The 13,839-nt window shown below is 36.2% G+C and overlaps 1 protein-coding gene across 1 annotated transcript in view; it reads right to left on the reverse strand.

The window, feature by feature from the left end:
* The window catches only part of DPYD (dihydropyrimidine dehydrogenase), a 994,283-nt gene that overhangs the window by 663,505 nt on the left and 316,939 nt on the right, over window positions 1-13,839 (reverse strand). The window contains exon 8 of the mRNA XM_006169013.2: window positions 6,608-6,695. Coding sequence (XP_006169075.1) covers window positions 6,608-6,695 — 88 coding nt within the window. The remainder of the gene's footprint in view (window positions 1-6,607; window positions 6,696-13,839) is intronic.

Raw genomic sequence — 13,839 nt, forward strand, 5'->3', positions numbered from 1 at the left:
AAAGTAAGTAGATTAGCAAAATACTCATGTCTTTCTTTTTTGCTTACAATTAAGTCAGATTTATTATTTTGAAAAAATCTATTCATGATGTGGATATTGACTAAACAACTTCTATTCTTATCTGGGGACAGAAATAAAGAGGAGGTATAAAGCTTTATTGCATTTTCTACAAATAAATAGAAACTGTACATGATTATATACAATTTAGAAACTCCTGACTAAGAAGCTAATTAAGAATAACTTTTAAAGAGAAGACTTCTGGCTCTAAGAAGACACCAGAGATTTAACTAAAGGCCACATTGTAGCAAATTTAATACCACTATCTCTCAATGGATTTTCTTAATTGTAATTATCTTTTTCAGCTATTATAATATTTGGGAATCTTCACAGTTAAAAAAAATATTTTCTTTGATGGTAATTGAAAAAAAAATGTCATGGTAGCAATAAGAAAAGTGAGACTAAATATAAAGGCTAATTCTTCCAGAGTTAAAGGTTACCATGTTTAAGAATCTTAAATGGGGGTCCCACAGATGGCGTAATGGATATGTCACTGGACTCTCATGTAGTGGACGACCATTAGAGTCCCATACCCAGTGGCTTAAACTCATGCTGGGTGCATGGGTGTGTGTGTCCAAGATCCTAAGAGGAGAATGGAAGAGAAGGAATTGCGATGTGGTCATCCACCCAGGGGGCGATTTCTCGCTTTCTGTTTGTCTCTCTGTCTTTCTGGCAAGCATACACATCCTATAGCAAAAATTTCTCAAAAAATAAAAGAATCTTTAATGGGATGTTACACTGTTGGCAGGTGTTATCAGCTAACAGGTTGGCTTTCAGTCATTGTGTCTATAATAGTCTTTTATATTATGAGCATTCACATTTATTAATTTTTTCTTACCTTCACTATAAGACTCATTTTCCCAACTACTAAATTAGATGCTGTTTACTAGTTTACTTTCATGTTTCTGAGTCATAATTTTATTATTTGTGAAGTAGCGTTAAAAATATCCATCTCTAAGGCCATTTTAATAGTGGGATAGATAACATAATAATTGAGAATCAAATACTATTAGTTAGTAATATTACTATTACCAATATCACCACTGGTAATATCTCTACTACTACTTGTTTACTTAATTAATAGGATAATACCAACCTTATAATAATGTGAATGGATTTCCTCCTGGGTAATACCAACCTTATAATAATATAAAATGCATTTCCTTCTGAGTTTGGTCAATGTTATAATACTCCAAAATTGCAACACTTTTAAATATCCTATAAATTTATTTTGGCAAAACAGTTAGAAAAATTACATTAAAGGGCTTATAGGTTTCCTACTATGTGGCAGGTACTTTGCTAGACACTGGAGATCTATCAGTAAATAAGGCAGACAGAATCTTGAGCCTCTAAGAACTTAACTTCTACTGGGAGAAATAAACCTGTAGCTCATCAATTATAATTCAGCAATATAATTGCTATGATAAAGTATACTCTCCAGTCTGGACATTTAGGGAATAGGAATATGAGGGTGTAGGAAACAGGCTTAAATGTGAAAATAAAGACAGTTCATGTCCAAAATTAAGGGCATGGTTGTTAAGGCGCTGGAACCCTTAACCAGTTGACTCTGCAGTTTGAGTCCCAGACCTGGAAGCTTGAAAAAATCACACCCGGTACATGTGCAAACATGCTCAAACCCCCAAAAGGAGAATGGAGAAGGGATTGCAGCATGTCCATCCCCAATGGAGGTTATTTCTCATTTAATTTCTCAGGGCCCAAAATCCCAAGAGGAGAATGGAGGAGAAGGGATTTCAGCAAGGCCATCGTCACCCATCCTCTCTGGTGGGTGATTTCTGACTTTCCCTCTCTCTGTCTCTCTCTGTGTCTCTCCTCTCTGGAGAGTGCACATGCTCTATAGCAAAAGCCAAAATAAATAAAGTTCAGGGGAAAAAATGAGAGTCAGAAGTATGAAGTTTACTTGTTGTCTGAGGGTATCAGTGCATGTTCTTGCTCTTACATACTTAACTTCTCAGCACTACTATGTTTTGTGAAGATGCAAGAGAGAACTGCCAGAGGACAAACAGAAAGAGGAAAGAAAATAAGCTCTTTTTAAGGAGCGACTAAATTCACCTCTTCAGTCATCCAGAATAGCAGTCCTTAAATGTGGTTGTAAGATAGAATCACCTAAAAACGTTTTAAAAAATACCAAACTAGACCATTCTCAGCCATCCTCCACCACATCTCATTATTAAAATTGTGGTTATTCTGTTTGAATCTTTTACTATTTTCCTGACTCAACTTAAAATTAAGACTTTAAAAATACTTAAGTCTAAGCACAGTACCTAAAATATTATTATTTGATATGTATTTAATTCACATGACAGTCTTTTATTGGTAGGTGTGGGGTACACTATGGAAAAAAGGTGATTTTTAGTACCTCAAGTCCTTACAGTATATAGCTGTGGTTACTAACCTGCATTTTAAAAATACATTTTATGGAGCCAGCAGATCGAGCAGTAGTTAAGGTGCTGGACTCATACGTTGACTGCAGTTAGAGTCTCAGACCTGGCGGCTTGAAACTCATGCTGGGCACAAGTACATGTATGCCCCAAATCACGAGAGAATAGAAGAAATTGCAACGTGGTCTTCACCCCCAAGGGGGGGGTGTGATTTCTCACTTTCTGTCTCTCTGTCTCTCTCTGTGTCTCTGGCGAGCATAAATGCCCTATAGCAAAAATCTCCCCCCCCCAACAAAATACATTTTATATATAATAAAGTGACCACGGCTTCAACACACAATTAAAAAACATTTTTCACAAAATAATTATCCCAACCATTTGTAACACACTTTGATATTTTCTATTCTATCATTTCTACTCAGTTTTACAAAATAAAAACAAATAATGATTCTAACCCATCATATTGGTTTCAACACTAACCAAAGAGAATCACTCAAAATTTTTAAAAAGTCCATGTAGTGGATGGTCAGACTCTACTTAACATGGACGGTAAAACACTATGTAGATGCTCTTAGTATACTAAAAATGCCAAAATTTTATAAATCCCAATTATCATAAAAAAAACTCAATCCATTTCCAAATAAGTTACTGTGATTTTTGCCACTATTTTGAATAAAATAAGCCTCTCAGGGATGTAGACACATTACCCTTTAAAACTTACAATGATGTGTATACAGTGAGAGAATTTTCTTAATGAATTCTGCTAGCATTAGTTAGGCAAAAATTTAAAAGTGAAAACCAGCAATGTCACACAATATTAAAAGTCAGAAAACATGAGAACACATTTATGTTAATACAATAGGTTTATGGAAATATCCTTACTGAATTTTCTTTATGAAAAAAGTTATTTTCTAGATAAGCCAGTGTAAGATAATAGTTATAAACACAGGCAGTCCAAGCTATGACATTACCAACTATGGAAAGAGAAAGCATCTCCACTTTTATGAAACTACTTATGTAACCAATATATAAGCACTAAACCTAGGAGTGTTTTCCTTGCTTCTAAGTGCTTTCATGATCTCATGCGTCAGATACCCATCATGATCCACACCTGTGGCAGAGAGCATCCTTTGTCTCCTCCTTCAGTGTCTGTTATTGCCTTTGTCTCCAAAAGTGTAATGGGGAATGCATCTCTCAGCTAAAGCTATATTTCTCTGCATCCTTTGCTGCTAGGTATGCTTATATGATCAGGTTATAGACAATGAGATAAATGATGTGATATGCATAGCTTCTGGGTCATGACTTTAAGAGGATGGGAGGTGGTGCCTTCTGCCTTTTCCACTTTTGTTAGTAAAGAACAAGGGCCTGATAACCAACCATAGACCAAAGCTGGAAGTCAAGAATTGAAGACAGCTCACACTGCCATATGAGAGAGCTATATATGTATATATCACGTATATATCTATATATAGATATATATACACATATATACACACATATATAGATGTACATGTACATATACACACACACACATCTATACATTATTTTACTATATAGTTCTAGCTTCTATTATATTCTTAAAGCAGCCTAAACGTACATCCTAAACACTATTCTATCATTTATTCCTCCAAATTCACTGAGAAAGAGTAGATAAAATAAGTGAGTGAAATATAATTACGATATAGAAGCAAGGTTAATGAACAAAAGCTTGTAAGGATGTGAGGTTGCCCAAGTAACAGACAGTTATATGGTAATAGAAAGGTCATAAATTCCCAAATTGACAATCAAGAGTGTCAAACAAACATTTCCTAGAGGATAAGGCTTCTTGTCTTCCACAGACTGAAGATTTTTTTTTTTTGACAAGATGAAACTTTCTTGTATATATTTTATATAAAATACTGAAATACAACATAACTGCATTCCTCACATCACTACACCAAAATGTCAAAAGATTCACTTCTCAGCATGAAAGTGCACAACAATATAAATATGAAAGGGCTCTGCTCTATGCTTTAAATGTTGTATTCAAACCTCAGTGCAGAATCCAGTCGAGACCACTGTATTGTGAGGAGTAGCACTATCAAAAAACATATATAAGAGGCCTAATGAAAGGAAGTAAAATTAAAAGGCTAAAACATTATTGATTCTTTCAAGTGGAAGGTGTTTCTTATGGCTTTTGCCACCTGCAGCGGTGGAACAATTTATTACTCCAATTTGTAATAATTTTTCATCTAAATAATTTTTCATCTTAAGCAATTAATTTGGAAATTTTGTTGTTGTTTTGTTTTGCTATAGGGCACATGTGTTCTCTGGAGAGACAGAGAAAGAGATAAAGTGAGAAATCACACCCCAGGGGGATGGTCATGCTGCAATCCCTTCTCCTCCATTCTCCTCTCAGGATTTTGAGCATGTACACATATGCTCCTAGCATGAGTGTTAAGCCACTTGGTCCAGGACTCAAATAGTGGTTGACTGCATGGGAGTCCAGCAACAAAACCATTTTGTCATCTGCTGGTCACAATTTAGAAATATTTCAATGTATTGAGTAGTTGTTTATTTATCCCGTACTTCTTCACTTAAGATGTTCCTTGAATTAGGTCATCGAAAAAGTCATGACGCATTTTTTGCAAAGAAACATATGTCATGACTTTTCCAATGACCCAACAAAAAAGGCCACACAGACATACATAGCCACATGTATATACATAGTCATGAGCATTTACTACTCTAGTGATGGAAAATAAATAGTTTAGGTACAACTACTGTGGGAAAGCACACAAGAGAATTTCAAATAGCTGTTTGATAATGTCACCAATATTTCAGATCTAATGCCTGACTAAATTTTCCACTTATTATTGACCAAGTTCATTAACTTGGGTTTATTAAGAATAACAAGAACTTGATCCATCATCCATCAACGCTGAAATTAATAGAACATACTTTATAGATACTTTCCATATATATTTACATAAAACTTTCAAATAGAAATGTAATGTTGAAAAGTAAAATCAAAATCAGGTATATATTTCTAAAAAGAGAACCTAGAGAAAACCTCAGACCTTTGCCCCATCCTATTCTTGATATACACAATGATATTTATGTGTAAATAAATGTACAAACATAGTGAAGACAATGGCATTCAGATGTTTCTGAAAGGAAAGAAATTCAATACAGACATGTAGGCACTGGAAGACGATACAAATTTATCCTTTCCATAATTTTTCATCTAAATGAATGGGGTTACAGAGAAGGTCTTAGAAAAGTTTAGTACACTAAAAATATTAATTATGATTTTACTCTAAAATGCAACAAAAAAAGATAGCCCCAAAACGAATATTACCTACTGTATGATCACTTAAGGAAAAGGGAATAGTTTTCATTTTTATAAGGGTTTATTATTTAGGTATTCATATTCAAATAGTATACACTAAAGACAGAGAAACTGAAAGACATGAGGATGGACTTGTATTAAACATGAGTAACAATTTAACATATTCAGTTTATATGACATAATTGTCCAGAGCATAATTAAATGAGAGGACGAATGCAAAGTTCATCAGAAAGACAAAATTAAATACATATTTTTCTCTCTGGTAAACAATGGTGAAAGAAAATTCAATCTCCATGAGGCTTTTGGCAAAATACAGGACTATAGCATACAGTAAGTGCCTCAGTGGCTATACTTTGTCCATGGGATGTTCAGAACTATGACTGAATACTTTTGAAATTCAACCAAATAAGAAGTCTTTAGAATATTAACAAAATAACAATAAATAGATAAAAATGGAGCCAGCTCTGTCTTTTACTATCCACTTAGTCAAATGCTTTACCATTCAAAAAAAACTATAGCACACAGAGAAATTCTGAGCTCTCATGGCATGACATGAAACATTTTGCTTCACACATCCACCCAATAATGATGGTGCTGGGAGAGAAAGGGAAGGCAAAAGAGGATCATGTGAAAGTCTATCCCTAACGAAGGAGAAGTAGTACAAATAGACATAAAACTGAAATTTAGTTAGTCAACTACTTCTGTCATTCCCAGAGCTGGTCCACCTTCTACCATGAAAATGTCTAGAGGCAGTCATTAATTCTTCTGGATATTGTCCAAAAAAAAGTATTATAAAGAAAATTATTTAGAAGTTACTCACCTATTCCAATGAAAGCAGCTTTGTATCCTTCTTCTTTCAAAGAGCTAAGAGTCATTTCATTCACTGAAAGGCTTTTACCACAAATTATCTATAAAGAAACAATATTTTCAATAATGGTATTTTGACTTGGATTCACATAAGGAAGAATAAAAATTCAACTGAAAATTTATTCATCAATGTGTAAAATTCCATAAACAACATGAACATAGTTTTGCCCTTTAGTAAATAAGCTTACACATAGAAAATACTATATAAATAGAACACTAACATGTTTTATTTAAGAGCTAAATAGAGAAGAAAAGCCAGTGTAATTAAAATAAAGTCAGTGCACTTTCATAGCTTGCTTAATACCTTCTAAGTATAAATACAGGGCACTTTAAACAATAACATGATAAATAAAGCACAATATAAGCCTCAATGTATACTCTAGTAAGGGCAAAAGATTTACCAAAGTAAAAATAACATAAATCAGTGTGATCGCACATGTATGTGAGTTCAGAGAATGGAGAAACTCATTCTATCTAAGGTCATAAGGGTGAGAATTTAGAGAGAAAGTGGGATTCAATAGGGCTTTTAAAAAGAACAGATAGGATTTTGATAGGAGACATTGTCCAGGGAAGATGAACAAAGTCAAGAGGCCGAGGTCAGTCACCTCTATTAAGAGTCACAATACTTTGCTTAGTTCCAAGACATGAGTTAATTTTCAGATCTGGAACCCATGAAACGAAGAGATGGCTGAGTCCTTAGGAGAAATGACCCTACAACATCCTGGCAAGTAAATACTGTAATGATTCCTCTGGTCCTTTCCCAAAGGGAGCTATAAGCATTTACTCAGGTAACTGTGTACAGGGGAAAGGAAAGTAATCAGACACTTCAAGAACTATTAGACACAGGTTTTCCATTGACATTCAAATCTGAAGACACAAGAGTGAGGACCTATGGGGTCTGACTAAAGTCTGGTTCACAATGAGACACTGATCAGTGATCATTCTTCTTGCCTCCACATGCATAATGAAAAATTTTTAAATTACAAATTGAAGTAATCCCCATATTGGGCCTTGGGTCTATGAAGAAAGTTATAAAAGCTGTAACTCTTAGATAGGCCACATGAAAACACACCTGAAAACCTGGCCAAGAGAGTAAATCAGAGCCATCATATCCTGGATGCAAGTGGTATAAGGACATATGGTAGTGGTCCCTCTCATATTTTTGCTTAACTCACCAGTCTGGCACTGACCAGACCAGGTGATTCTTGGAGGATAACTGTAAACTTCTGCAGGCTGAACTAAAGAGAAGCCCTGACTGCACTTACTATGGCAAATATGGTGTTATTACTAGAACAGATTTATAAGGCTGGGTTCATTGCATGTGGCCATTGATTTAGTGAGTACATACTTTTTGTTCCAATTAGAAAAAGAAATCAGGAACTGTCCACATTCATGGAGTATAGATAAGAATATTCCTTTACAGTTTCTCTTGAGGGATATGTCAATTGTTCAATAATCTGGAGCAATCTGGACATCCCACAGAATGTCAGGGGATCTATTATACTGATGACATCAGGCAGACTGAACAGCCTGAAAAAGAGGCCGAGAGTATTCTGGACATGTCATTAAGACATGCACGCTCCAGAGAAAATAAGCACTACAAAATGGGGATGGCCACTTTTTAAAAAATCCAATTGTTGGATATGTGCTAGTATATCCCCTCCAAAGTAAAAGACAAAAGAGCCACACCTCACATCCCCTACCATAAAAAAGGAAGCACAATGTCAGATGGGTTTCTTTGGGTTCTGAAGACAGTATGTTCCTGTAAACAAAAGTCTCTAAGCTGAGGCACAGAAGAAGAACAACTTTTTTTATTTTAAGAATGATTTTATTTAACTTTATTTATTTAATTTTAAATTTGAATTTGACCAGAGAGGGACAGTGTGAGGGAGAAAGAGAGGGAAAGTGAGAAAGCAAGTCACTAGGTCTGGAACTCAAACAACAGTTGGCCACTGGATTCCACAGTTGGAATCCAGCACCTTAACCACCATGTCACCTGCTGGTCCCAAGGAAGAACAATGTTTACACTTGAAATAATAGTAACTACAGCTAACATTTACAGAATATTTTGCAAAATCCAAGGTTCTCTTCTAAGTACTGCATGCACAGAATCATTTAATTATCATAGCAGCACTATTGTTATTGACATCCTCATTTTACAGATGATAACACTAAAAGATGAGAGAGCTCTGCTTTACTAAAGTAACAAATGTAGTCTAATTTCAGAGCCAGCATGCTAACATCTATGCTTTTATTTCTCTTGAGGTTAAAGGGAGAAATAAGGCCGGCTTCATCACCTGGTGGCAGAGGCAGCTGAATCCCACATGGCTGACTCCACAGTTGGAGTCCTAGATGTAATGGCTTGAAAAACATACTTGGGTATATTTGCATGCATGCACCAAATCCTGAAAAAATCAAGTAATGAAAGAGAAGGTATTGAGGCATAACCACATTCTATTGAGGGAAGCTCTCTTTCTTTCTATCTCTGATGAACTCGCATGTCTTAAGCAAAATTTTAAAAATAAATAATTAATAAAAAAGAAAGAAAAAGAAAGAAAGAATGAGCAGCACCATTTTCAAAGGTAAAGAACAACATATGTAGAGACCCACTAAAAAGATAGTGTTTTTGGAGTCTAAAATGCAAAGCAGGGAATGGAGAGAGAGTCGGGTAAAAGATGATGATAGACTAGATCACAGAAGGTCTTTTCTGGCTTCATAAACTATTAATTCTATTTTTATATTGATGGACAGATTAGCCATTTGAAAGTTTATAAGGAGGCGGGACCAGCAGCTGGCATAATGGCTATGTTGCTGGACTCCCATGTAGTCGACTGTGGTTGGAGTCCCGGAGCCGGTGGCTTAAACTCATACCTGGTGCGTGTGCGTGCGTGCCCAAGATCCCAAGAGGAGAATGGAGGAGAAGGGATTGCGGCATAGCCATCCCCTCTGGGGGATGATTTCTCAACTTCTGTCTCTCTGTCTTTCTGGTGAGCGCATGTTCCCTAGAGCAAAAACTTCTTCAAAAATAAGTAAGTAAATAAAGTTCATAAGGAGGCAACCAAAGTGAAATTAAAAACTAGTATTCAGACTCTGCAACACATCAAACACTATAGAGTAAATTGGAAAAAAATTAAACATGTATTATTATAAATATTTAACAGTAAGTAACTAGTAATATTATTATTAGAATTGTATAATTAGAGCTCAGCAATTGGCATAGTAGTTATGTCACTGGCCTCCTACATGACCAACCACTGTTAAGAGTCCTGGATTCAGTGGTAGAAACTCACATCAGGTACATGTGTACAGGCCCAAGATGCCAGGAAGACAATGGAAGAGGAGGAATTGCAGCATGGCCCTCCTTCTGGGGGGTGATTTCTCACTTTCCCTCTCACTGTCTCTGTCTCTCTCTGCAAGAGTACATGCAAAAATCTCTGAAAAAATAAAAGTAAAATTATATGCTATTAAAAGTATTCTAGTAAGGAAGTTTTTTTTTTTGTTTGTTTGTTTGTTTTTTTTTTTCCCAGAGGACACATACATGAGAGAGAGAGAAGAAAGAAGCATCCACTAATAGAGCCTAGATGCTACAGTCTTTGTTCCTCCAGTTCTCTATCCCAGTAGAATCCTGGGAATATGCATGTTCATCTAGCATTTTTCAAGTTGCTGGACTGAAACTTTAACCATTGTTGGCAACGTGGAGTCCAACTTCCTCTGCAGAGCCCATAATCGCTGCACTACAGGGCCAGCCCATAGGGAGGCCTTAGAGATTTAATTTATTCTTATTATTAAAGAATGAATATTTTAAAAAGAAAAATAGAGAATTTTACTATTTAATTTATGAACTAAATAACCCTAATTCAAACAGATAATAGAGATTAGGCATGAAAAAAAAAAACAAAAAAAAAACAAGGAGTCCAAACATTCTAAATAAAACATTGGCAAAATTGAATAAGAATGCAGTTTTCAAAGATGAACAATGTACTGTCCTGCCAGGGGGGTTATTAGGAGAGGTCATTCTCAGAATATTAAATCTTATGTTTAGTTGGTCTACTGCCTCAGCAAGATGATTCAAGAATTCTCATACTTCCTGAGATAGGAGGTGAGTATGTTTTTTGTTTGCTTGTTTGTTTGTTTGTTTTCTTTTTTGGTGTGCGTGTAGATTGGTTTTCTTAGCTATGGACTGCAGTGTATATATTCTGTAGAGTAGTGGGCTTGTGTGATTTCTTAAAGGGGAATGGAGACATAATAATTCTTCCACCATAGTAAAGTATATATGCTTTTGAGTATGTAATAGATAGGAAAGAGGCATAGACATTTTGTGTGTTTACAGTCTGATTTCATTTTAGCTGGCAATAATATGCAACTGAGAACAGAGAAGTTCAATTTTCCTTTTATATATGGAAAGTTGGGAAGATGTATCAGGACTCTTGGTGTAAATCTACTGGGACTGAGTCTAGCTAGATTAGGTAAGTGTGGACATAAGCTGTGGGAAGAATGGAGGATAACATAACTGGGCAGCAGCATCATGATGGAAATGTTAACAGAGCAATAACAATCTTCGATGGATTGACAAACATCAGGACTTTTTCTTCTCTATGATTGGGCATCTATTCAAATTACACGATTCTAAAGCCTCAATTCCTGAACATTTTCCCATACAGTAAATAACACACTCTCAGGAAGAATTAGAAGAAAGTATCTCTGATAAAAAAGAAAAAAAGGAAAGAAAAGAAAAGAAAAAAATGTTAAAATTTTTCTTACACTGTGATCTGGGAAATTGAGCTGAGATACTGTAAATTTAACTAGAACTAGTATTCCAAGGAACTACAAACATTAAAAATATTCCTGTGATTGGGAACCAACAGTTAGCGTAATGGCTATGTTGCTGGACTCCCATGTAGTTGACCGCAGTTCGCCTCCCGGACGCAGTGGCTTAAAACTCACGCCGGGTGCGTGTGTGTGCATGCCCAAGATCCCGAGAGAATGGAGGAGAAGGGACTACGGCGTGATCATCCCCCCTGGGGAGTGATTTCTCGCTTTCTGTCTCTTTGTCTCTGTCTGTCTGGCGAGCGCACATGCCCTATAGCGAAAACCTCTCAAAAAAAAAAAAATCCTGTGATTTATATGCTAGTACATTATCAACATTATTTGTTAAATAGATATGAAGCTAGAAAATCATTTAATTTGCATTTTGTTACTCTATAGCTTCTAAATTTTATATATGTAATATTTTCATTTAAAGTTTTCTCTTTTTTTGGAGACATTTTTGCTATAGGGCACATGTGCTCACCAGAAAGACAGAGACAGAGAGACAGAAATCAAGAAATCACACTCCAGGGGGAATGGCCATGCCACAATCCCTTCTCCTCTATTCTTCTTTTGGGATCTTGGGCACTCACACACATGTGCCCAGCATGAGTTTAAGCCACTGGGTCCGGGACTCAAATTGTGGGAGTCCAGGAACATAGCCATCACTCCAACTGCTGTTGGTCCCTAAAGTTTATTCATTTTTATTTTATCCATGAGAAAGAGAGACAGAAATGGACGCAAGAACCAATATGGTCCCACACCAAAATTCAATCATAGTCTTAGCTGGCTAAGATCACAGGCACACACATGTATATGTACATACCTGATGTGCTCAGGGAGGTCCTTGGACACAAACACAGAACTTTCCCCAAAAGCACTACCACTGCAGCATCACGTGGCCTTAGCATATACAATATTTTTCATCTACATTTTCTTAGTTATAGATTGCAGTATATATATTCTACCTCCGTTCCACTAAGGACTTTAGTAACATATGATTAGATATTTCCTAATTCAATTCAGGATAAAGACTAACTCCACTTCAAGGTCAGCATAAAATTACTACTTCTGTTCAACAGAAGTTCTGTATGTCATATAGAACTGTGTGTCAAAGTTTCATCTAATATGCACTTTGGGATTTGATTAAAATTTTATTTATATATCCATTGGTTGTATTCATAAATGTAAACAATATTTATTATGTAAGATAGGTATTTTTCTTTTTTTTTTGGAGAGATTTTCACTGTAGGGCGTGTGCGCTCGCCAGACAGAAAGAGAGAGACATAGAGACAGAAAGCGAGAAATCACCCCCCAGGGGGGATGGTCACGCCGCAATCCCTTCTCCTCCATTCTCCTCTCGGGATCTTGGGCACGCACGCACACGCGCCCGGCGTGAGTTTTAAGCCACCGGGTCCGGGACATGAACCGCGGTCGACTACGTGGGAGTCCAGCAACATAGCCATTACGCTAACTGCTGGTTCCCAAGATAGGTATTTATAACCAGATTTGAAATGGAATTATTTCTTCAGATGTAATATATGATACACATCGCAATAGAATACAGATAATGAAATATATGCATTTCAGATTTTTCTGACAGAAAACTTGGTTAAACAGACCAAATAATTCCAGAAGCTCTAAGATAGAAAATTAAAGGAAGAATTTTAAAAATTAATATTTAGATTTCTTTAAATACAAAAAATATGTTGTTAACTATTAATATATATTTTTCTATTAGAGAAATGATAAGATTTTATAGAATTCTCTAGTACTATTCTACAATAATGGCAATTCTTTTTTTAAGTCTATTTATTCCTTCCATGAGCACAAAATGAAAGGGACAGAAACAGAGAGACGGATACTCAGTAGGATCCCTATATGCGATATCCACCCTCTGCTTCAGCCATCCCTGGATCAACACATGCATGTGCCTGGTGCATCCAGGAGGTCTACGGACACAAACTTGAAACCTTCCCATCTGAGTCAGCCTTGCAGAATGTTGCTTTACTGCTGAATCACCATCTGGTCCCCAAATAATGGAAATTCTTACTTCAAGTAATCATAGTGAGAAATAAATTGATAAAGAGAGATTTTCAAAATGTTAATCACTATTAGATATTTTCAAATTATGAAGCAGTAGAAATGCATAGCAATTACAAGTTAAGTAAGATTAAAATAGAATGTTATTAGAATATGTTGGGGGGAACCAGCAGTTAGCGTAATGGCTATGTCGCTGGACTCCCACGTAGTCGACCGCGGTTCGTTTCCCGGACCCGGTGGCTTAAAACTCACGCCAGGCGCGTGTGCGTGCGTGCCCAAGATCCTGAGAGGAGAATGGAGGAGAAGGGATTGCGGCGTGACCATCCCCCCTGGGGG

This window comes from Tupaia chinensis, unplaced genomic scaffold, assembly GCF_000334495.1.
Source record: "Tupaia chinensis unplaced genomic scaffold, TupChi_1.0 Scaffold146687_1, whole genome shotgun sequence".
Lineage (NCBI taxonomy): Eukaryota > Metazoa > Chordata > Mammalia > Scandentia > Tupaiidae > Tupaia > Tupaia belangeri.